The sequence below is a fragment of the Sus scrofa genome, chromosome 1 (genome assembly GCF_000003025.6).
Source record: "Sus scrofa isolate TJ Tabasco breed Duroc chromosome 1, Sscrofa11.1, whole genome shotgun sequence".
NCBI lineage: Eukaryota > Metazoa > Chordata > Mammalia > Artiodactyla > Suidae > Sus > Sus scrofa.
In genome coordinates, this window is record NC_010443.5 from 185800725 (window position 1) to 185822982 (window position 22258).

A 22258-nucleotide genomic window follows, 5' to 3' on the forward strand; every position below is an offset into this window, starting at 1 on the left:
TTTAGTTACATTCTGCACCAGCAATCCTAGCACTGGGGAAGGGAAATTTGTTTTTCTCTCTGGCTTAGGAAAGTCTGGGGCAGAGGAGGTGAAGAAAGGGGAGCTTGCAGGAAATCAGCATTGGAAGTATCAGGTGCAGCAGGAAGGTCCAACCATTTTTTAGGTTCTGGCGTTTGACTTAGGCTTTGGCAATCTATCCTTTTAAATGAAGGGGGGAGGGTTTCTTTAAGAAGGCCACAAAGGTTTGTCATTCCGAAGGGCTCAAGATTTGACCCACAAGTCCTCATATTGGGTTACGCCCTAAACAGGGGTTGTGTTCTGCCCTGTGTTTGGAAATACTACTCTCAGGAACATTTAGCAAAGTCCTTTCAAGCATGATCTTCAGATACTTTAATATTAATTGTTCCATTTAATAAGGGAACTGCAGCCCCAATGAACCTTATATGTGAATGAATGATTTTCAGTTAGTCAAGTGATAAAGTAAATCATTTTCTCATATCCTAGATCTCTTTAATAAACCTGTTCTGCTTCTTGTTTTTGCATTGAGAATAAAGCCCTACCCTTTGCTATAAACAGTCTCACAAGCAAACCTACTCAAAGAGAGGAATGAATCTGCGTGTATTGGGGAAACTCTTGAGTTGAAGGATGACGGTGACTTTGAAACTATTATTCTTGCCAAGTTGCAGAATTATGGTATATACGCTTTGCTTTTGGGAAAATTAATTAGGATCCTAAGTCATGGGTTAGAAATATGATTAAAACTGGTTAGTGTCATAGGATAAAAATAAAAAGCCAGGCCTGTGACAGCTTCCCACTTCCCCCTACTCCCCAGAAAGGCTCTTAAAGGAACATTTAAAACACAAGCCTTTGTTCCCTCAATCTGTGGTGCTCAGGTCAGGTGAACCCTGCAGCGTGGCTGCAATATTTCAAACAGGCACTCACAAATGTGTCATTTGACCTGCTGTTCTTCCAAAGAGGTAGGAAAAATGTGTTCCTTGCTGAGATAACTTGAAATCAAATAAACATAATCTCTTTAATTCTTTCTAAATAGTTCCATATTTTAAGTCTAAACACAATAGAACACAAAGCTTCTGGCTTTTAAAAGTTTTTTTTTGAAATGTGTTGATTTTTTTTTTGCCTTCCAGTTTGTGGTTGTTTGATTTTAAGAGTATAATTTACCTTTCAAACGTAGTGAATCTATTTCCTTTGGTTGGGAGACACAAAAACGTTAACATTGTTAACAACTGGATGTGGGTGCTTTTCTAAGAGTGCCATCTTTGAGCAAAGACCAACATTCTTATTTTTATTAATCATCACTTGATAGACCATAGAAAAGCCTAAACCAAGCCGTGCAACAAATTGAATGATACTTCCTTATGTAAAATTGGTTCTGGTCTGTTGTTTTTATTTATCTATAATAATGGTACTCACTCAAGTTTGTAATAACACTGTCATGGCTGAAGGGAGTTTGTTTTAGGTATTATATCTATTATCTGCTTCCTTTTTTTCCTTTAAACAGAATCTCCAAGGAGAAAGTCTGCATGTGGCTTGGATTTAAGAAAAGAGAAAACAAAAGCTTTCCTAAAATCTCCCTGGGTAGGCTGTTATTTCAGAACGTTTTATGATCTTTAATAATTCTTGTTTGTTTGCCCTTAGCATTGAACATTGGATAAAACAGAACTTGCCCTATTCTTAGAGAATTATAAGGCTTGGAGACATCATAAATGTTCTATTAATTCCCTCTGCCGTTATGAGGCAAGCCAACCTAACCTTTTGCCCAAACAAGGAGTATTTATCTAGTGCTCCCTCCAAGTGGATAAATTTAGCAGTTTGGAAGTATTTGCTCTCCTTCACCACCACTAGAGTGTGCTCTAGGGCTGTCAGATTCAGAATGTTTTCTTTAGGAAGTTGACAAGGTAGATGGACGAAATACCTAGGAAAACATCGTTGCATCTGATTTCACAAGTCTCCCTTTAAGGTGTCTTGGTAAGGCTAGATTATGTTTATGAATTTGATTAAAGTGGAACTTAAGACTTCAAGATTAACACAAGCTCTTTGGGGGCGAGTTCTTTTTTTGAATTGGCATTAGCATTAGCTCCATTTAGCTCTAATGGGAGGAAATAGTTACACCCCTTCCCACCACCCCCGTCTGTGAGCAGTGTTTTCAGCCAAGGATGTTTGATTTGTAAAATAAACATCACTAGGGTCCTGGTGCCTGGATGTATGAAGGCGTGACTTAGAAAGAATTCACCTTTTGAGTGTCTGCTGCGCCCATCTCAAGTCCCTGCAGAAGACCCCTCCCCGGTTTTGGACACCCTAGTGGTAATGAGAGCACAGTCTCAGTAACTGCACTGAGAGCTGATCATGCTGGAGTGCAGCACCTGTGCTCACCTGTGTGATGCTCGTACATTTTAGCACCACCTCCTCTTCCTCCTTTAGCTCTTGATAGAAGCAGAGTGCTGCCTTTCATCCTTATTTTACCCAAGAGAAAGCCCCCCCCCGCCCCCACTCAGTTCTCCTCTTATTTCCAGTGACCCACTTTGGCTCTTGGGCTTTTCAACAGTTTGAGACCAGTATAACTTCCTTCTCTAGACAGCAGCATAGTTGCTTAGAGTCTGTTAACAAGGTCCCTGTAGTTACTTGGAACCACCTGTTCCCCTAAATGTCTAAGGCTCTTGCTCATGGTTCAGTAATTACCTCAGGAGCTCACATTTCCCTGACTAGAAAATAGCTCAAGACCACTTTCACTGAACCTGTAGCTGGTCTGCCTGGACGGATAGACATCCAGCCAGGTCCAGCTCTGAGGACCATCCTGAAGCTGCCTGGCCCTGAAAAGGCCACAGTCTAGAGAACTTATCCAAGATAGCCCAGCATGCCAGGCTTCCTTTGCCCCTGGATAGACCATCCCACACCCCCACCCCACCATGAACTTCAGTTAGGTTTAGAGCAGACAGCATTCTGACCCCCTTTTCCTTTGGGAGGTGGCAATGAGTGTTCTTTAGACTAAGGTTTCTCTCACACAACAGAGCCACAGAGAGACAGCTTGGAAAATTTCAGGCCCCAGGCCCCCTCCCTTCCCCCTCCTTCTTTTTCCCTCTCCTTTCCCTTCCCTGTTTTGCAATAATTATTACTGAGTAAGAAACTAGGCTACTCAAAAGGCAAAGAAGATGAGAAACAGAGCATTAGCTTTTGAGAAAAGAAAGAGTAGATTGTGAGGTCGACTGACAAAAAGACAGGCAGCAAGACTTGCAAACCTGTCTCCTGCAGCCCGGGTTCTGGGTGAAATTTAAGGAGTTAGGGGAATTTTAACCTCGAAAGCTGACTGGCTAGTCTTGAATCACTCAATATAAGCTGCTCCAGCTGCTGGAAGCCAGGTTCTCTTCATTGAAGGACTTCTCACTTGGTAAAGGGCTCTGGTGGCAACATGTCCATTCTTTGACTTCTGAAAGCTGAAGATTCTTGGGTCATCCTGGTGACAATGCTCCCGAGTGCTCCATGTGCAGGGCTATAAAATAACACAAAGTCTGATTAAGCAACAAACGACCTGTTGAAGGAGGCAAAACCCGTTTAAGTTGGTGCTGTTTCAATTTAATTAAGCAACAGCCTAGTAAAGGAGGCAAAACCCATTTAAGCTGATTGATGTTTTATTTGCTGTTTCATGACCTCTACCCAGGCCCTTTCAAAGCTACCCCAAATAAAAGCATCATCTAAACAAAGGCAGTGCACTCGCTGTATCTGCACAGCTTTAAGCCAAGCCATATACTGAGCAGGTGCTCCAGCTTCCAAGCAGAGCCCCATCCAAAAGGACATGGAAAAGCCCCCTTTCTTCCCCAGACGCTCCTTCAGTCTATCCTTCAGATGCCACTTCCAGAAAGCCAGGGGAGCCAGCCTCTGCCAGCTCTAAGCCTCCAGAGGCAAATGAGCACCAACTCCTGATCCCGGGATCCTCTCAGGACCAGGAGCCCCCTCAAATACCAGGGTTTTGCCGCTTCCCTGGCTTCTGAGAGCATCAGGGAGTTGGTTTGTATGACAACAAGCCCCCAAGCTGGCCTCGCCTTTTCTCTTGCTCTCAAAGTTCCTTCAGCCTTGTCACTTGTGTGACTTGAATTCTTTGGGCAGAAAAAAAAAAAAAAAAAAAAAAAACAAAAAACAGCACACAGAATTCCCCTGTGGCTCAGGGGAAGCAAATCTGACTGGAATCCATGAGGACGCAGGTTCGATCCCTGGCCTTGCTCAATGGGTTAAGGATCCGGCATTGCTGTGAGCTGTGGTATTGGTCGAAGACGTGCCTTGGATCTGGCGTTGCTATGGTTGTGGCATAGGCCAGTAGCTACAGCTCAGATTCGACCACTAGCCTGAGAACCTCAATATGCCATGAGTGCAGCACTAAAAAGATGGGGTGGGGGGGGAACAGCACAAACACAGCAATCTACTTCTCACTGGGCAGCAGTGGGATGCTGTGCAAGGAAAGAGCACAGGCTCCAAATTCCTCAGCTTGTTGGTTGTGTGATCAAGATTCCTTTTTTCTAAAAGGGCAGTGACATGAGAACCAACCGGGCTTAGTGTGGCATAATGCGCCCCAAAATGAAAAATCAGTGCTGTTAACTTGGAGAATTCTTCCATTTAAAGAATGGTTTATTCAATCCCATTTGTCAAACTGTCTTTAAAAAGGAAGAAAAATATTAGTCCATCTTGGGTTTATATTATTTACCAAACAAGCTGTAATTTCAGATGCAATCAAGTTTTGACAGACTTGAAAAAAAAAGAATTCTGAGATTTACACACAAATGTTTTCCTACCACAATACTGAGTTTTCACCACTGGACCTATGTTTGCTTTTTAAAAGTCATTGCAATTATTATTTTTTGCAACATGGATGGACCTAGAAACTATCATGCTAAGTGAAGTCAGCCATACAATGAGACACCAACATCAAATGCTTTCACTGACATGTGGAATCTGAAAAAAAGGACAGACTGAACTTCTTTGCAGAACAGATGCTGACTCACAGACATTGAAAAACTTATGGTCTCCGGAGAAGACAGTTTGGGGGATGGGGGGATGTGCTTGGGCTGTGGGATGGAAAACTTGTGAAATCAGATTGTTATGATCATTATACAACTACAGATGTGATAAATTCATTTGAGTAATTAAAAGTAAAATAAAATAAAAGTTATTGCAATTATTTAACATGGGAGAAACTGGAGATAAAAAAATGAAGAAAAATGATATGGTTCCAACTTCTGAGCCACTCACACTCCACTTGGGGAGAGAACCACACATTCTGAAGTTGTGAAGACAGATTGTTACATAGAATTTACTGTGCATGATGATGGTTACTCAGTTTATGTAGGTTTTTTGTTATTGTTGTTGTTTCTTTTTAGGACCGCTCCTGCAGCATGTGGAAGTTCCCAGGCTAGGGGTCAAACTGGAGCTACAGCTGCTGGCTTATGCCACAGTCACAGCAACATAGGATCCGAGCCGTGTCTGCGACCAACACCACAGCTCACAGCAATGCCGGATCCTTAACCCACTGAGCAAGGCCAGGGATCGAACCTGCATCCTCATGGTTCCTAGTCAGGTTTGTTAACCACTGAGCCACGAAGGGAACTCCACTCACATTTTATGATGCTGGATTCCTTTTGATAAACACATACCAAAACACAGACGCACTTATATTTGAGAGTATTTCCCCCTGGAGCATTTTATCCATTCAGTACAGTGACAGGAATGTAGACTATTATAGAAAGAACACTGGACTAAAGTCCAGTTCCACTTCTGCCATCAACCAGCTGGATGGTTCAGGTGAGATGCTTAACCTTAAGCATCTCACCTGGTGTCCACTTCCTTATCTGGAAAATGAAGGGCTGTAACTTTAGATCAGTGGCCCCAGACCAAGCTAATCAACAGGTTCACCTGGGAAGCTTTGAAAACGTGCAGATATCCGAGATCTACCAGGAACTACTAATTAAAATCTCCAGGGGTGGGCCCAGGAATTTACATTTTTTAGAAGTGCTGCCAAATGTTTCCGGTGATTAGCCAGATTTAAGAAATATCGCCTTAGAAAAGGGGTCATTCTTGGTCTTTCTTCCTTCCTTCCTTTTTTTCTTTTCTTGTTTGTTGGTTTTTTTGGCTGCACTCATGGCACATGGAAGTTCCAGAGCCAGGGTCAAACCTGTGCCACAACAGTGAACGAGCCGCAGCATTGACAATGCCGGATCCTTAACCTGCTAGGCCACAAGGGAACTCCACCCTTAGTTTTTCTTTAACATGCCTGTTTTCTCACCCTGCTTTAAAGGAATCTCTCTCAAATTCACCCCAGCATGCTCCATCCTCTCCCCACTCCTTGCTGAGGGGGTTCATGATGGGTTCCTTTGCATCTGTGGCCACATCTCTGCTCTTCCTATATCCTCAGGTCCCTTCCTTCACTGGGAGCCCCTTACTGTTCCCAAGGTGTGGATTCCTGCCCCCACGGCTAACCCCCACATCTGAAGCCATGGATAGGATGAACCCAGCTCCTCCATCACACCCCCACCACCTACACATCCACATACTCAGGCTTTGACAAGGGCACGTCAAACACTAACTCAAGGACTTGGGGTCAAAGCAGGGGAGATAAACCAAACAGTCACCCACTGAGGTTAATGTGTGCACCATGAGATGAATTCCATGGGTCTGAACTCATGCTCCTGCCAAGTTACTTAACCTTTCCAAAGCTCCCTTCCCTCTTCTGTAAAGTGGGACTAAAAATGGTTTCTAGCTCATAGGGTTGCTGGGATAGAAAATGGGATCATGTGACACACTAACCTTTGTTGAGCATTTATTGTGCACAGGCAGCATTCTAAGCATCGTCTGTATATTCACACGTCACTGGAGGAGACAGGTCTCCAGCACAGATAGGGAAGCTAAGGATCCATGGTCTCAGCTGCTATGCCATAGCTCAGAAAATGCACCTGCTGAAGGGCGTGGCATACAGTGGAGTTCAGTAACATTAGCTGGAAGGAAATCTGTCCAGACAGCTCCAGGACTGGCCTCTGTGATATCTGGACTCATGGATGTTGGCTTGTCCCACAGAGAGGAGAATGGGCACAGAACTGAGGATTTAAGACACAGAGGGAGCCAAAGTAGCCAGGTGAGAAAGACGCTTCTAGAAATGCAAGACCAGATCCTCTAAGGTTTTCAAGCAGGTGGATACCTGGGTTTACTTGCTTGCAAAACTTGAGACAGAGGACAGATGGAGGACACTAGGGTACAGAAAAGGGGACGAGGAAGGGTACACACACAGGGACATCTCCTTGGAACCCAGGTGGGAAAATTTCTGCTGGCCCCAATGTGGCACTGGTGTGTATGACACCTGCCTTCAAAAGACCATCAGCAGAGGCCATTGTGTAGACTAAGCCCAAAATGTTAAGGGTGTGTCAGCCCCCAAACTCTCATTTGACCTAGATGGCGTAGAAAGGAGCCCTAAGAATGGGTGAACTTCATGACAACCAATGCATGGAGACTCAGAACACTAAACAACACTTATTGAAACACAGTCCATGTGCCCTTGTGGTGTGAATGTGAATTCCTCTTTGCTCCCCTTGGGTTATCACTTCTGCATGACAGCAGCCCCCCAGGACCTTCCCCATCTCACTCTTGACAGCCTACCCTGGGCTCTGTACTCAGGCCCGCAGGCCTGTTTGCTCGAGTGCCTCCTTCAACCCCAGGTGTGCACCGCCCCCATGCATGCCTTCCCCAGCTCTTAGCTTCTGCTCTCAGCTTCTTTGAAGCCGCCTTTCTAATCCCATAACACCCTGCATGTGCCCAGTCATAGCCCTTATGACACCATGTTGTAATTTCCAGACTACATAGTGTGTTTCTCACAATAAGGTCTGAAAGCTCTGGGAGGAGAGAAATAATGCCCGCCATACTTCCAACTGTCTACCAGTGCACAAAGCCTGGCACACAGGAGAGATCCAATTCTTTTTTTTGTTTTTCGGCTTTTTAGGGCTGCACCCGAGACATATAGAGGTTCCCAGGCTAGGGATCAAACTGGAACTGCAGCTGCTGGCGGCCCACACCACAGCCACAGCAACATGGGCTTTGAGCCATGTTTGCGACCTACACCACAGCTCATGGCAATGTCAGATCCTTATTCCACTGAATGAGGCCAGGGATGGAACCCTCATCCTCATGGATACTAGTCGGGTTTGTTACTTCTGAGCCACAATAGGAACTCTCAATTGATATTTTTTTGAAGTGAATAATATACCAACAAACATTTGTTGAGGGCTTACTGTGTGCCAGGCTGGCTACTAAGCATTTAATCTCGGTTATTTTATTTAATTCTCACAGTTTTCCCATTTTATGAATGGGAAAATAAGAGAATCTAAGCAACTTGTCCAACTAGAGAGTGATGGAGTTGGGATCTGAACTCAGGGAATCTGACTCTATAGCCCATAGACTTAACCTCTGCCCTGTAAATCCTGAACCTAGAGCCCAGGTACCACCATCTTCCTAGGATCTAGCAAGACTACCACTCTGCCGAGAGGCCCATCCCACAGTTCATGACTGCTTCCTGCAATCCGTGCATGCCATCTGTTCACTCCATACTCCCCACCTGCTGCTCTTGCAACTTTCTTTTATTTCTACCAACATTTATGCTTTATGTGCTACCCTCATGTCTACGACCTTTCCTTCCAAGGTGAAGACTCTAGAACCTACTAAACCCATCTTCTTTCATGAGACAGGGGAGAAAGGTTTCATTTGTCCCTCAAGTAGCATATTTGAATCTTAATAATAACATGTGATGAATGGCCCCTCAGCTAACTCGATTCATTTAAAGTCAGCTTATTCCCAATGTCTTGAGCCCAAACTCATGATTGAACTAAACGATGCACTTAATATGGGGCATTCCCACAGGGAAGCAAAGCCCTTTTATTGAGTTTGTGGGGGGGACCCCACTAGGAATGGCATTGACTGCCCAGCCTGCCATACCCCTTCTCCTGACCCTTGATAGAAGTCTCCTGTGTTTAGCCATTCCTCATCTTGGCATATCCTTGGCTTCAAGGGGACTTGCTGTTGATGTCTTTCTAAGATGAGGATGCAGCTGTTAGGGTCCTCACCTTTTCCATCTGGAAGAAACACACAGTAGGGATGGATCTGGGGCATCATATCACAGGCCATAATGCCAGCCCCAGAAGCCCTGGAAGGTATAGGGCTCAGACAGCCAGAAGGGCCCCTCTCCCTGCTTGACTTTAGCTCCCTTCCTTCCTAGGGCACCCATCCATCAGAGAAAAGTCAGCTTCCCACTGGGCTCTGTTACCTGAGAACTAAGGGGCTTCTCCTTCACTCCTGAGGCCCAGGTAGAAGTAAGATGATCCACCTTATCTTAGGAAGATAAATTTAACACTTATGGGTTGTGATATACTAAGTTGTCCTTTGACTCTCAACCTTTTGAGACAGTATTTGCCTTCTTCTAAATCCCGATTATTAGTGTGTGGCTCTTTTCTAAAGGGAAAGAAAAGGATCTGTAGCAGAAAATCATTAAAATACAGTCTGACACCTCTTTTCTTTTCTTCTTCCCAACTTCCAAGATTAGATCATCACAAGCAAAGTGACATGTCTGGAGACAATGTCCCCACCTTTGGTGTCTAGAGTGGCTGAATGACTCATCACAGGATTTCAGGTCAGGGAGAAGTAAAGAATGGGATTATGGCCTGACTGACCACTGGGGTCTTGGGTTATTGATCCTCAAAGACCGCCACTGCCTATGCCCAGAGAGACCCCTGCATAGTCTATAGGAGGTAGATTCTACCATGTGTGATTACACATGGAATCACTACTTGCATGTATATACATGAAGATATTTAGCTCATTGTATCAACTATGTTAAACTCATCAAGATGTTATACTTTTACCTTTCAGTAACTTTTCTTCCCATGTTGAAAGCATCAATGTGAGAAACCTGAGAGACAAGAAAGTATACTAGATCAGGAGTCAGATATTAGATCATTAACCATACTTGTGATTCAGAGCTTGTAAATCCCATCACATGGAAGGTCCTTTATTTTACTAACTAAATGCCTTGGATGATGGTGGGGATGCTCATGCTTTCATAAGATGGGGAAAAACTTAGAGTTTGAAGAGGCAGTTTGAGGACATAAAGGGTTGAGGAGGAGCATGAGTGGAAACCTGAAGCAATGGCTGTTGGTCAAACAGTTCTTTCCATTCCACTAGAACTGAGGCCTGTTTGGCAGGAGTGGATTTCTATGGGAACTGGAGAAAGGGCTGAGTTTGGGGTGATGCCGCATGATTAAAGAGCTAGAGGCAGAGTAGAACATTATAGCAAGATTTCCCACTCTGGACCTATTGGAAAGAGTTTGGGGCTGGGGGTTTATCCAAGTTAGACTAAGTCTCTAGAGAGCAAAGAGCTTCCCAGATCACATCTAGGCTGCAAATGGATAGTTTGTTTCTCTCGCATATTTTCACTTCTAGTGAATTAACTTTGAAATGAAATAGAAAAGTGTGAGTTTTACTTGCCCTATTTAAAAATCATAACCTAAAGTGTTTCTTCTAAATGTTAGGGAATAATAATGACAGTGAGTATTTACTGTGGCTAACAATGAGCCAGGCTTTGTTCTTTTTATTATTTTACCTTTTTTTTAGACCAAATTTTTGAGGATGGTACTACTGTAATTCTCATTTTTCAGATGCATAATCTGAGGGCCAGAAAAGTTAAGAAACTTGCTCAAGATCACAAAGATAATTAGTAGAACCAGGATCTAGCACAAGCTGCTCCCTGCACTACTATGAAAATAATATATTTAACTACTAAAAGTTTTGTAATTACTTTCTAAATTACCCTATATAGGAGTTTCTGTTGTGGCTCAGCAGGTTAAGGACCTGACATAGTGTCTGTAAGGATGCAGTTTCAATCCCTGGCTTCTCTAAGTGGGTTAAGGATTCGGCATTGTTGTGAGCTGTGGCTTAGGTCACAGATGTGGCTTGGATCTAGCACTGCTGTGGCTGTGGTGCAGACCCCAGCTATAGCTCCAATTTGACCCCTAGCCTGGGAACTTCTATATGCTGTGGGTGTGGCCATAAAAAGAAAAAAAGTTTTAAAAATTATTCTGTATAGTTATATGCCTCTTAAATCCTGTCACTTAATTTATCTCAGGTCTGATTTAGAAGAGACCTTCCTCAGGGTGGGTGGTTTAGATATAATCTTTTCTGAAAATAGTTGGCAAAGTCAGATATCCCCATATATTTATTTTTATATGGCTGATTCTCTTTGCTGTACACCTGAAACTAATATAACATTGTAAATCACCTATACGCCAATAAAGTTTATTTTTTGAAAAAAAATTATTTTCAATATATCAAATACCTCATGCCACTTACATTCACTTTTATGTCATTTTTGCTTTGTGTTTGAACCCATCTATTTGTCCTCATATTTGTAAAAAGAATATCTAAACTTTAATACCTTGAAATCTTACTTTTGCAAATTACAGAGTTTGTGACCTTAAAATTGCTGTAAATAGTGTGGAATCCTAATAAAATACCTTCAGTTAAAAAAAAAAAATTAGATATCCCCTGAATAACCTTTCTAGTATCAATCACCAAGTACTTCCGAGTACTTATGTACTAAGTGAATAAATCCACTGTCCTAGTATTCAATATTCATTTTCAATCTGATAAGGACTTTAAAATATCATCTTTACTGAATGTAAAAAAAAAGTCATTATTTGGAGATCCCATCGTGGCGCAGTGGTTAACGAATCCGACTAGGAACCACAAGGTTGCGGGTTCAGTCCCTGCCCTTGCTCAGTGGGTTAAGGAACGATCCGGCCTTGCCGTGAACGATCCGGCCTTGCTGTGAGCAGACGCGGCTCAGATCCCGTGTTGCTGTGGCTCTGGCGTAGGCTGGCGGCTACAGCTTCGATTCGACCGCTAGCCTGGGAACCTCCATGTGCCACGGGAGCGGCCCAAAGAAATAGCAAAAAAAAAAAAAGTAAAGAAAAAAAAAGTCATTATTTGAACTGAATTAGAACAAAAAGATTTTGAAAATAGCTCAAATCACTAAAAGCTCTAGATGCAAATGTGTTTTCTTTCCTCAAGCAGAAAAAAATAATATTTGTCCATACATTTTCTTTGGTTTTGTATCAGGGGTCTTACTGGAGGATGCATTAGAGATGGCTTTAAACTCTTTCCTACTCTCTTGAGGATAGATGGAGTCCAATTCCCTTCCCCTTGCATCTGTGCTGGCTTTGGTAACTTATCTAACCAATAGAATACAGCAGACAGAAAGAATGTTTTTTTTCTTTCTCTCTCTCTCTCTTTTAATGACCACACCTGGCCAGGGGATGAATCAGAGCTACAGCTGCAGCCTACACCACAGCCATGGCAACATGGGATTTGAGCTGCATTTGTGGTACCCTGCAGCAATGCTGGATCCTTAACCCACTGAGTGAGGCCAGGGAATGAACCTGCATCCTCACAGAGACTAAAATGGGAACTCTGAAAATTCTGGGTTTTTTTGAGACAAAGTCATTAAAATAACAACGAAACAAACAAACAAAAAAACCCTTGCAGTTTCCACCCTTGCCTCTTATAAATCTTTGGTAAATTGAAGCAGGTATTAACTTCACATACCCCAAGGCTGCAACATGTGACCCACTTAGATCAAAAGTTTTAGCAAAGCCCAGCATTCCCACCATTCCCAACAGGGCAACAGAAGTGTAATGAAGGCATCTTGGACCTTACAGACTATCTGCCTGCTGAACACCACAAAGTCACCTCAGTAAATGCCAAACAAAGCACAAGCCTTCTGAGCCCTGTCTACATTTCTGGCTCACAAAATTGTGAGATGTAGTGAATGGTTGCATGTCACTAAATTTTGGGGTAATTTTTAACATGAAAACAGATAAATGGAACAAAGATTTTCAAAATACTTTATGAATTTCTCTAATAAGGATAAAATTCTATTTGCAAATTGAAATAGAATGGCTAAATAAGAGAATTTTTCAAATGTAATTCACTAAGAGGTACAAACTTCCAGTTGCAAAATAAATGATTCAAGGGTATGAAATCAGGAGTTCCCATTGTGGATCAGCAGTATGAACCTGACTAGTATCCATGAGGATGTGGGTTTGACCCCTGGCCTTGATCAGAGGGTTAAAGATCTGGTGTTGCATGAGCTGTGGTGTAGGCTGCAGATGTGGCTCAGATCCCGTGTTGCTGTGGCTGTGGTGTAGGCTGGCAGCTATAGCTACGACTCAGTCCCTAGCCTGGGAACTTCCATATGCTGAGGGTGTGGCTCTTAAAAGATAAATAAATACTTTTTTTTAAAAAAAGGTATGACATTTACAGTGTGGGGAATGTAGTCAATAATTATATCTTTCTAAGGTGACATATTGTAATTAGACTTATTGTGGCAATCAGTTTGAAATACATAGAAATATTGAATGCCTATGCTGTGTAACAAGAAATAACAATATTGTAGGTCAATTATACTTCAAAAACAAAAAAATGACTTCATTAAAAAAGAGATCAAATTTGTGGTTTTCAGATGTGAGGGATGGGGAGAGAAGGAACTGGATAAAGGCCATCAAAAGGTATTACAAAAATAAATAAGTACTGGGGATGTAATAAGATCATTATGCTGTATACCTTAAACTTATCCAGTGCTGTATGTCAATTAGACCTCCATAAAAGTGGAAGAAAAATAAATAAATAATAGGTATTCAAATAGGAAACAACTGATTTACAGCAAACGTTAGTACAGCTCCTACTGTGTCTCAGGCTCTTCACGTATATTGTAACCTCTAGTTCAGAAAAGCTATGGTTTGGCTTTTTTTTTTTTTCATTCCCATTTTTTCCTTCACAAATATTTTCCTATTTTTAATCAGAATAATACAATGCACATGGCAAAATATATAACAGTGCAGAACAACTATAGGGAAGGCCCAGTTTCCCATCCTGCTTCTCCCCTCCCCTCGTCTCCTTTCTCAGAGGCACCACTCTTAACCTTTGCTCATTTTGGTTCCTTTCATGATGACTTTCCTAAATAAAAGGGCTCTAGAATGACCTGTTGATTTATCACTTTAAGACATTTTCCAGGAGTTCCCTTTGTGGCTCAGCCGTTAACAAACCCAAATAGGATCCATGAGGATATGGGTTCAATCCCTGGCCTTGCTCAGTGGGTTAAGGATCCGGTGTTGCCATGAGCTGTGGTGTTGGTCACAGATGCAGCTCAGATCCTGCGTTGCTGTGGCTGTGGTATAGGCTGGCAGCTACAGCTCCGATTCGACCCCTGGTCTAGGAACTTCCATATGCTACAGGTGCAGCCCTAAAAAGCCAAAAAACAAAAAAAAAAGGCATTATTTATCAGTCCCCAGACACAATGAGGATTTGGCTCATCACTACAATCCTCACCTCTACTTCTAATTTTGACAGTTGTTAATTCAGCTTTTCACACTGTTTACTTTCGTGCCTTTGAACAATATTCCTTTTTTTATGTGATAGCTTAGAATTTTGTTTAAAAAAAAAATTGGTTCATTAAAACCTTGAAGAAAAACTGTCGCTATTTGCAGATAACATGATACTACACAGAAAATCCTAAAGATGCTATCCGAAAACTCCTAGAGCTCATCAATGAATTTGGTAAAGTTTCAAGATACAAAATTAATACAGAAATTGATTGTATTTCTATACACTACAACAAAAGATCAGAAAGAGAAATTAAGGGAACAATTCCATTTACCATCACATCAAAAAGAATAAAATATATAGGAATAAACCTACCTAAGGAGGAAGAGACTTGTACTCTGAAAACTCTGAGACGCTGTTGAAGAAATCAAAGGTAACACAAACAGATGGAAAGATATGTATTAACCGTAAGCCACCAGGGAAATCCTTCCAGTATAATTTTTTTACCATAAGATATATCATAGAGATAGGAGAAATTACAGTAACATTCATGAATAGTTTAAAGAATAATTATAAAGGAAATACCCATATAGCCATCGTTCAAGTCAAGAGCAGAAACACCGACAGCACATTAAAGTCCACATGTACCCCCACCCATCAAAGCCCCCACTTACCCCTAGAAGTTCCTGTTATGGCTCAATGGTAATGAACCTGACTAGTATTCATGAGGACATGGATTTGATTCCTGCCCCCACTCAGTGGGTTAAGGCTCTGGCGTTGCCAGGAGCTGTGGTGTAGTTCGCCAACACGGGTTGGATCTGGGGTTGCCGTGGCTGTGGCTGTGGCCAGCATTTGCAGCTCAGATTTGACCCCTAGCCTGGGAACTTCTGTATGCCATGCAACCCTAAAAAGACAAAACACAACAACAACATAAAATACAAACCAAAAAAAACCCCCTACAACTGTCCTAACATCTGTGATGATGACTTTTTATTTTCTTAATAGTTCAGAACTCTATGGATATATGTCTAAACAATTTATCTTTCAACTTTACATAATGAGAATCATTCTATATGTATTATTTTATAACTTGTTCCTGTTGCTCAATGTTTTTTGCAGGGGTCAACCATATTAGTTGACTGGCTATAGCTTGTTCATTCTCTTTGTTAAAGTATATCCAGTATTTGATTGTATAAATATACAATAGGGTTTATTTCTCTATTCCGGTGTTGCTGAGTATCTGGGGTCATTCCTATCTGGGGGCTCTTATGAACACCACTTCCATGTACATTTTGTATCTGTCTCTTGGCTTTTCAAGGTACAAACCTGGAGTAGAATTGCTGGTTATAGGCTCTGCATCTCTTTGTCTTTACCTAAAAAATGTTTGTTTTCCGAAGTGATTTACCATTTTACGCTCCTGCTATGTTTCCATTGTTCTACACATTTGCCAATATTATACACAATTTGACTTTCATTTTTGCTAACCTGGTATGTAGTATCCCATTTGTGGGTTGTTATTTTTTTGGGGGGAGGGGTCCACACCTGCGGTGCATGGAAGTTCCCAGGCTAGGGGTCAAATCAGACCTGTAGCTGCTGTCCTACACCAAGGTTCATGGCAATGCTGGATTCTTAACCCACTGAATGGTGCCAGGGATCAAACCCACATCCTCATGGATACTAGTCAGGTTTGTTTCTACTGAACCACAACTAGAACTCCCCCCATTGTGGTTTTAATTTGCATTTCTCTGATTACTAATACAGTTGAACACATTTTCATATGTTTATTCATAAGTCTAGGTCAAATTATATGAGTATCTTACAGATTGTTGATACATGTAGCTAAATTGCCCTCTAAAATGTTACACTAAATTCCTTTATCACAAGTACTCTAGAGATATTAAATATCTTTGGAATGGTCATCATCAGAAAGTCTACAAATAATAAATGCTGGAGAGGGTGTGGAGAAAGGGAAACCATCCTACATTGTTGGTGGGAATGTAAACTGGTGCAGCCACTATGGAGAATAGTATGGAGATTCCTCAAAAAACTAAAAATAGAACTACCCTAAAATCTAGCAATTCCACTCCTGGGCATATACCCAGAAAAGGCAAAAAACTAAATAGAAAAAAATACATGGACCCCAATTTTCATAGCAGCAGTATTTACAATAGCCAAGAGACAGAAGCAACCGAAGTGTCCATCAACAGATGAATGGGTAAAGCAAATGTGGTTTGTATATACACACACACACACACACACACAAATATATGAATATTACCCACCATAAAAAGGAGTGAAATAATGCCATTTGGAGCAACATGAATGGACCTAGAAATTATTTTATTAAGTGAAGTAAGTCAAACAGACAAAGACAAATAGCATACAATGTAACATATGTGGAATATAAAAAAATGATACAAATGAACTTATTCACAAAATGGAAACAAACTCACAGGCACAGAAAATAATCTATGGTTACCAAAGGGGAAAGAGGGAGGGATAAATTAGGAGTTTGAGATTAATAGATACTTGGGATGGATTGGGAATCTGGGGTTTATAGATGCAAACTATTGCCTTTGGCATGGATAAGCAATGAGATCCTGCTGTATAGCACCGGGAACTATATCTAGTCACTTGTGATGGAGCATGACGGAGGATAATGTGAGAAAAAGAATGTGTATATGTATGTGTGACTGGGTCACTTTGCTGTACAGTAGAAAACTGAAAGAACACTGTAAACCAACAATAATGGAAAAAATTAAAAATCATTTAAAAATAAAATAAAACTTAATAAAAGAGATTAATAGATACACACTGCTATATATAAAATAAACAATAAGGACCTACTGTATAGCATAGGGAAGAATATTCAATATCTTGTAATAATTTCTAATGAGAAAGAATCTGTAACTGAATCACTTTGCTGCATACCTGAAATTAATACAATATTGTAAATCAACTATATTTCAATAAAAAACCTTTGATAATTAGAAACATGAAAATACCTTTTATTTTAAATTCCTGTGCTTACTAACACATTTAAATGTTTAAAATTATTTTTCTAAGGCACTTAAGAGGGATGTTTGTGTTTTCTTGTATTGTCCTGTTTTATTGTACATGGCTTATTGGACAGTATTCCAGGTAGCTAATTTCCAATCCAAAGTTTCTAAATCCAGAATTTCACAGATATTTTTAAGATTAAGACACATTTGACTTTATTTCAATTTCTGTATCTCTTTGAATTAGAATTTTCATCTTTTCTGGATAAATGCCCAGGATCATACGATGGTTCTATTTTTAGTTTTTTTAAAGAAACTACCAGGTTTGAAATGCTGCTTAGATATTAAAATGGAGAAATCACATTGTTTGTTTAAAAAAGGCTATAGCTTAAAGGACAGGTTAGTGGTGTATTGTTTTCAGATTTATCAGCCTAGTTACTATTTAAAATTTTGATAAGATCATCTTGGGAAAGAAGGTAGAAAGAGAGAGAACAGTCTACGGCCTGGTGCACTCGAATCTGTGGAGAACTGACAGAAGCAAGCCAGAGCAGAGGCCAGGGCTAAAAGGAAAGCCAAAGGGCTGAGGGCTGTCACCGAATCCTGGAGGAGAGGGCACTTGAGGAAGGATGGAAGAGTCAGCCAGCTTCCTCAGAGGTTGCCAGATACACACACACACACACACACACACACACACACACACGGAACTGGCCATTCTTCATCCTCAAAGGAGATTAGCCATGAAGTCAACAAAGCTTAAATTTCACAGCCTGAATCATATGGGTACCAAAGGGGAGGTGGGGAGGGGTAAATTGGGAGTCTGGGATTAACAGATACTCACCATGTATAAAATAGATAAACAACAAGACCAGCTGTAGACACAGGGAACTAGATTCAGTATCTTGTGATAACCTATGGTGGGAAAGAATCTGGAAAAGAATAGCTATGTATAACTGAACCACTTTGCTGTACACTTGAAACTAACACAATGTTGTAAATCAACTATACTTCAATTAAAAAAATTTCTTTTTCCACAGCTTGTCTCCAGCACAGGCTCCTTCCGATACCTGTATCTAATTCTCTATCTGCAGTTTTGTATTCTTTTGCTTAAAGAATTCTCCAAATGGTATAAACTCAACCCCATAAACCAGGATGTGGGCCTCCTCACCGTCCTTCTCTCTCTTTGACAATCTGACCACACATACTTAACTGACATCATTTCTTCCTTAGCGCCCTGTGACACATCCTTCTCTTGAACTGTTGTCTGCTTTTCTGCCATTCCCTAAAGGAAGATGTGGGCTAACACATGACCTCAACCTTCTTCTCACTACGTTATGCCTCCGTGAACTTCTTCATTCACCTCATCTGTGACAACTCCCAAATTCAAACAAACTTCTAGTGCTGATCTCTGCCTCTTGACTATGGACAGATAATTTTGCTCTTTTGAAAGTAATTTGCCATGATAAACATTTTATCTTTTACAAAGCTCATGAGCAAAAGATGAAATGTAAAAAGGGAAAGTTAAGCACATGCTTGGCTCAGCCAGTATTAATCACTGGCATACTCTTTCAGAAAAGAAATAGGAGGCAGGCTGTCTTAGAAATCTATTGCTGAGTAACAAATTACCCCAAATTTAGTGGACTGAAACAGCAACACTTACTATCTCACAGTTTCTGTTGGACTGCAATCTGGGTGAGACTTAGCTGGGTCCTCTACCTCAGGGTCTCTCTTAGGCTATAATCAAGGTCTTGGTGGGAGTCTGTTATCACCTCAAGGGTCACTAACAGAGCATCTACACCCTGCCTCCCTCATGAGGTATTAGCGGGATTCAGTTCCTTGCTAGTTGTTGGCTGGCTGTCGGCTGGAGGTGATGTTCGGTTCCTTGCTACTCTTTATGGAGTGGGCGTTTCCACCAAGCATCCCACACCATGATGGGTAGCTTCATCAGAGTGAACAAGCAGAGGACAAGAGAGGTGGTGCCCATCAGGGGGAGAGTTAGCAAGATGGAAGCCTGTGGTTTATAACCTAATCTCCAAAGGGACAACTGTTACTTTCACCTTATTCTATGGATAGAAGTGAGTCACTAGATTCAGCCCACTCCCCCCCGACCCCACCCCCCATACGGGGAGAGGATCACATAAGGGAGTCAGTACCAGGAGTAGGGGATTATTGGGAGCCATTTTAGAAGCTGCCTACCTGCCCCCCAGGGACCCACGATATAGCCGAGGAAGCATTATGTAAATACCTAAGATGCTGGCATAACGTCTGCCAATCTATGCAGATGTGTATTAGTTACTCTACATTTGCGATTCTGTGTTCCTGTCAGATTGCTTGTAACATGTCCTAGATTGTCAATGATCTTCACTGTATTTTGAGATGCATTCCAGGGAGGCTGCTCTCCTCCCCTCCCCCTCCAGAATAATCCATATAATAATGTACAATCTGAGCTTAAAGATCTTACTAAAGATCTTACCAAGAATGTGCTATGAGGTGGTCTCAAGAGTTCCCATTCCTTTTTTTTTTTTTTTTTTTTTTTTTACTATTTTATGGCCGCTCCGGCGGCATGTGGAGGTTCCCAAACTAGGGGTCTAAGCGGAGTCACAGCTGCTGGTCTATGCCACAGCCACAGCAAAGCCGGATCCTTAACCCACTGAGCAAGACCAGGGATCGAACCTGAAACCTCATGGTTCCTAGTCGGATTCATTAACCACTGCGCCATGATGGGAACTCCCCATTCCTTTTTTGTGTTGCAGCTAACTGGAAAATGCAGTGTCTTGGTTTCATTCCCAGTGTGTGGTCAAAGCTCCACCAAATACACCTCTTCAGTAAAGGAGTTCTTTTTACCATGACATGAATTATTTGTATCACTACAGAAACTCAAGTTTCACATCTCCCTAGTTCTCCTCATGCTACTAAAAAAACCCAAAAAATAAAAACCAACCTAGCTTATTTTAACCTTTGAAAATAACTCAGCGATTGAACAATTAGCATACAGGTTTATAATTACTCGTAGTAAACATATGAGGCTTACACTGCGCACACGGATCCTCAGGCTCACAGTCTGGGGCCCTTAGTGTAGTTCCACCCCACACCGCTGGGGGCAGTCGCGGCCCTTTCGCACGCCCGCTTTGCAACCCCCCTCCCGTCTCTGTCAGCTCCGACCAAGTCACCGGGAAGGGAGGAGGCCATAGAGACGACGACCCTGGGCGAGGCTTGGTTTCCTAAAGGAAGGGTGTCTCCTGTGATGCGCTACTGGGAAGCAAGTTATACTTCTGTAAACCCCGATGCGCCGTGCGCCGCCAGAAGGCTGCCCAGGCCTAGTCCCGCGAGGCTGGGCGGTTTTTGCCCCCCGCGCCGGCGCAGAAAGGTGCGTCCCGCCCACCCGGACCGACCCGGAAGCCGCCGCAGCCGCCGCGCAACGCGCTGGGCTCTCGCCTAGGGGCACAGTGAAGCTCCTAGTCCTGGGGTACCACGCGTCCTCCTTTCTCGGTTCCTCTGACGCATGGGTCTCCATGGAGACGGCGGGGGCCTGGCCGAGGGGCCGGCAGCCCGAGTGGGGCCACGGCGCTCCAGGGGCCTCCGTGGCGGCGTCGCCGTGTTCGCCGCTGTGGCCGCGGTGTTCACCCTCACGCTGCCCCCTTCGGTGCCGGGGGGCGACTCGGGTAAAGTACTCTCTGGGTCGTCCCTCCTGCTCGTCGCTGGTCCGCACTGTCCTCACTAGGTCCGCACCCCTTCATCCACTTGCCCGGGCCCCTGCAGGGCTTTAAGTCCCAGAACCAACTTCTGTTTCCATTCCTGTAACTTTCTTGTAATCCTGGTCTCTAGTTCTCAGGCTTTCAAGCCGGGTATTGTTGGTTTTGCCTGATGGGTACTTTACCAACCTCTCCGTTTCTCTAGATCATTTTTCCTGGACCTGAGTTTTTGTTTTCCATTTCTTTTTAGCCCGCAAATATTACTTGTTGGGTCCTTATCGTGTAACAGATAAAAGGAATAACAGGAGTGGTGAACAGTGTCATGGAGAGTGGCAATATACAAACTGCTGAATAAACCACTACATAGTGAGTAGTGAGAAGTTAATGGAGACAGAAGGAAATGTGGTTGACAGTGGGCTAGGTAATGGCTTCACCAAAATGGCTAGTCGGGAAAGGCCTCTGAGGAGGTGGTATTTTAGTTGAAACCTGATGTTGAAAGGGGACCAAACTTGCAGAATATTTGCTGGAGAATGCTTAAAGGAATGGAAGCCAGTTTCGGCTTAATGCAAGCTGCTCCTATTAAACAGAAAAGCTTGAGTCATCGGCCATTTAAATCATGTGAAAAATAGTTATGTATTTGGGATGAGAGACAAGACGTGGGTTTTGTTTTGCTGCCAAATTCAGTGGCCATCCAATAATGCCTAATAATGATGAGTAGTTTTGTCATAATGGTGCCGTAACTTTGGGTAGTAATCCGAGAAAAACTGAGTGCATTAGTTGCTGAATTACAAGATACTCCAAAATTTAGTGGCTTAAAACAGCAAAAGTTTGTTAGCTCACATTTTCTGTGGATCAGGAATGTGGGTGCAGTTTGAGTGGGTTCCCTAACTCAGGAGGGGAGGTTGCTGACCTCTCAAGGTTCTATTTGGTGGGGATTAGCTTCTAAGCTCCATCCAGTTCTTTGCCACATAGGTTTCTCTGTAAGCTGACCTCTGTCAAGAGAAAGAAGGCAGCTCTGTCTGACAACTCTGATGTTTTGTAACCTAATCTTGGTAGTGACATACCACTGCCTGGTTTTATTCCTGAAAGCGAGTCAGTATGTCCAGCCCAGCCTAGGGAGGGAGAGGATTACACAGTGAGAAGCCTAGGAATTGG

The 22258-nt window shown here is 42.4% G+C and overlaps 1 protein-coding gene and 1 long non-coding RNA gene across 6 annotated transcripts in view; one reads left to right on the forward strand and one right to left on the reverse strand.

Annotated features, from left to right (window-relative positions):
• Positions 1014 to 20778, reverse strand: LOC110262235. Its single transcript, XR_002347053.1, has 3 exons — positions 20443 to 20778; positions 9903 to 9949; positions 1014 to 3505 (listed from the first exon to the last, which is right to left on the reverse strand). It is a non-coding gene; the product is annotated as an uncharacterized LOC110262235 (long non-coding RNA).
• Positions 20773 to 22258, forward strand: part of TMEM260 (transmembrane protein 260) — a 65083-nt gene continuing 63597 nt past the window's right edge. The window contains exon 1 of one of the 5 annotated variants that reach the window (XM_013993447.2): positions 20773 to 21073. In XM_013993447.2, coding sequence (XP_013848901.1) covers positions 20914 to 21073 — 160 coding nt within the window. In that variant the 5' untranslated portion in view covers positions 20773 to 20913. The remainder of the gene's footprint in view (positions 21074 to 22258) is intronic. The other 4 variants (XM_005659990.3, XM_003121823.5, XM_013993446.2 and 1 more) reach the window with 4 other exon arrangements.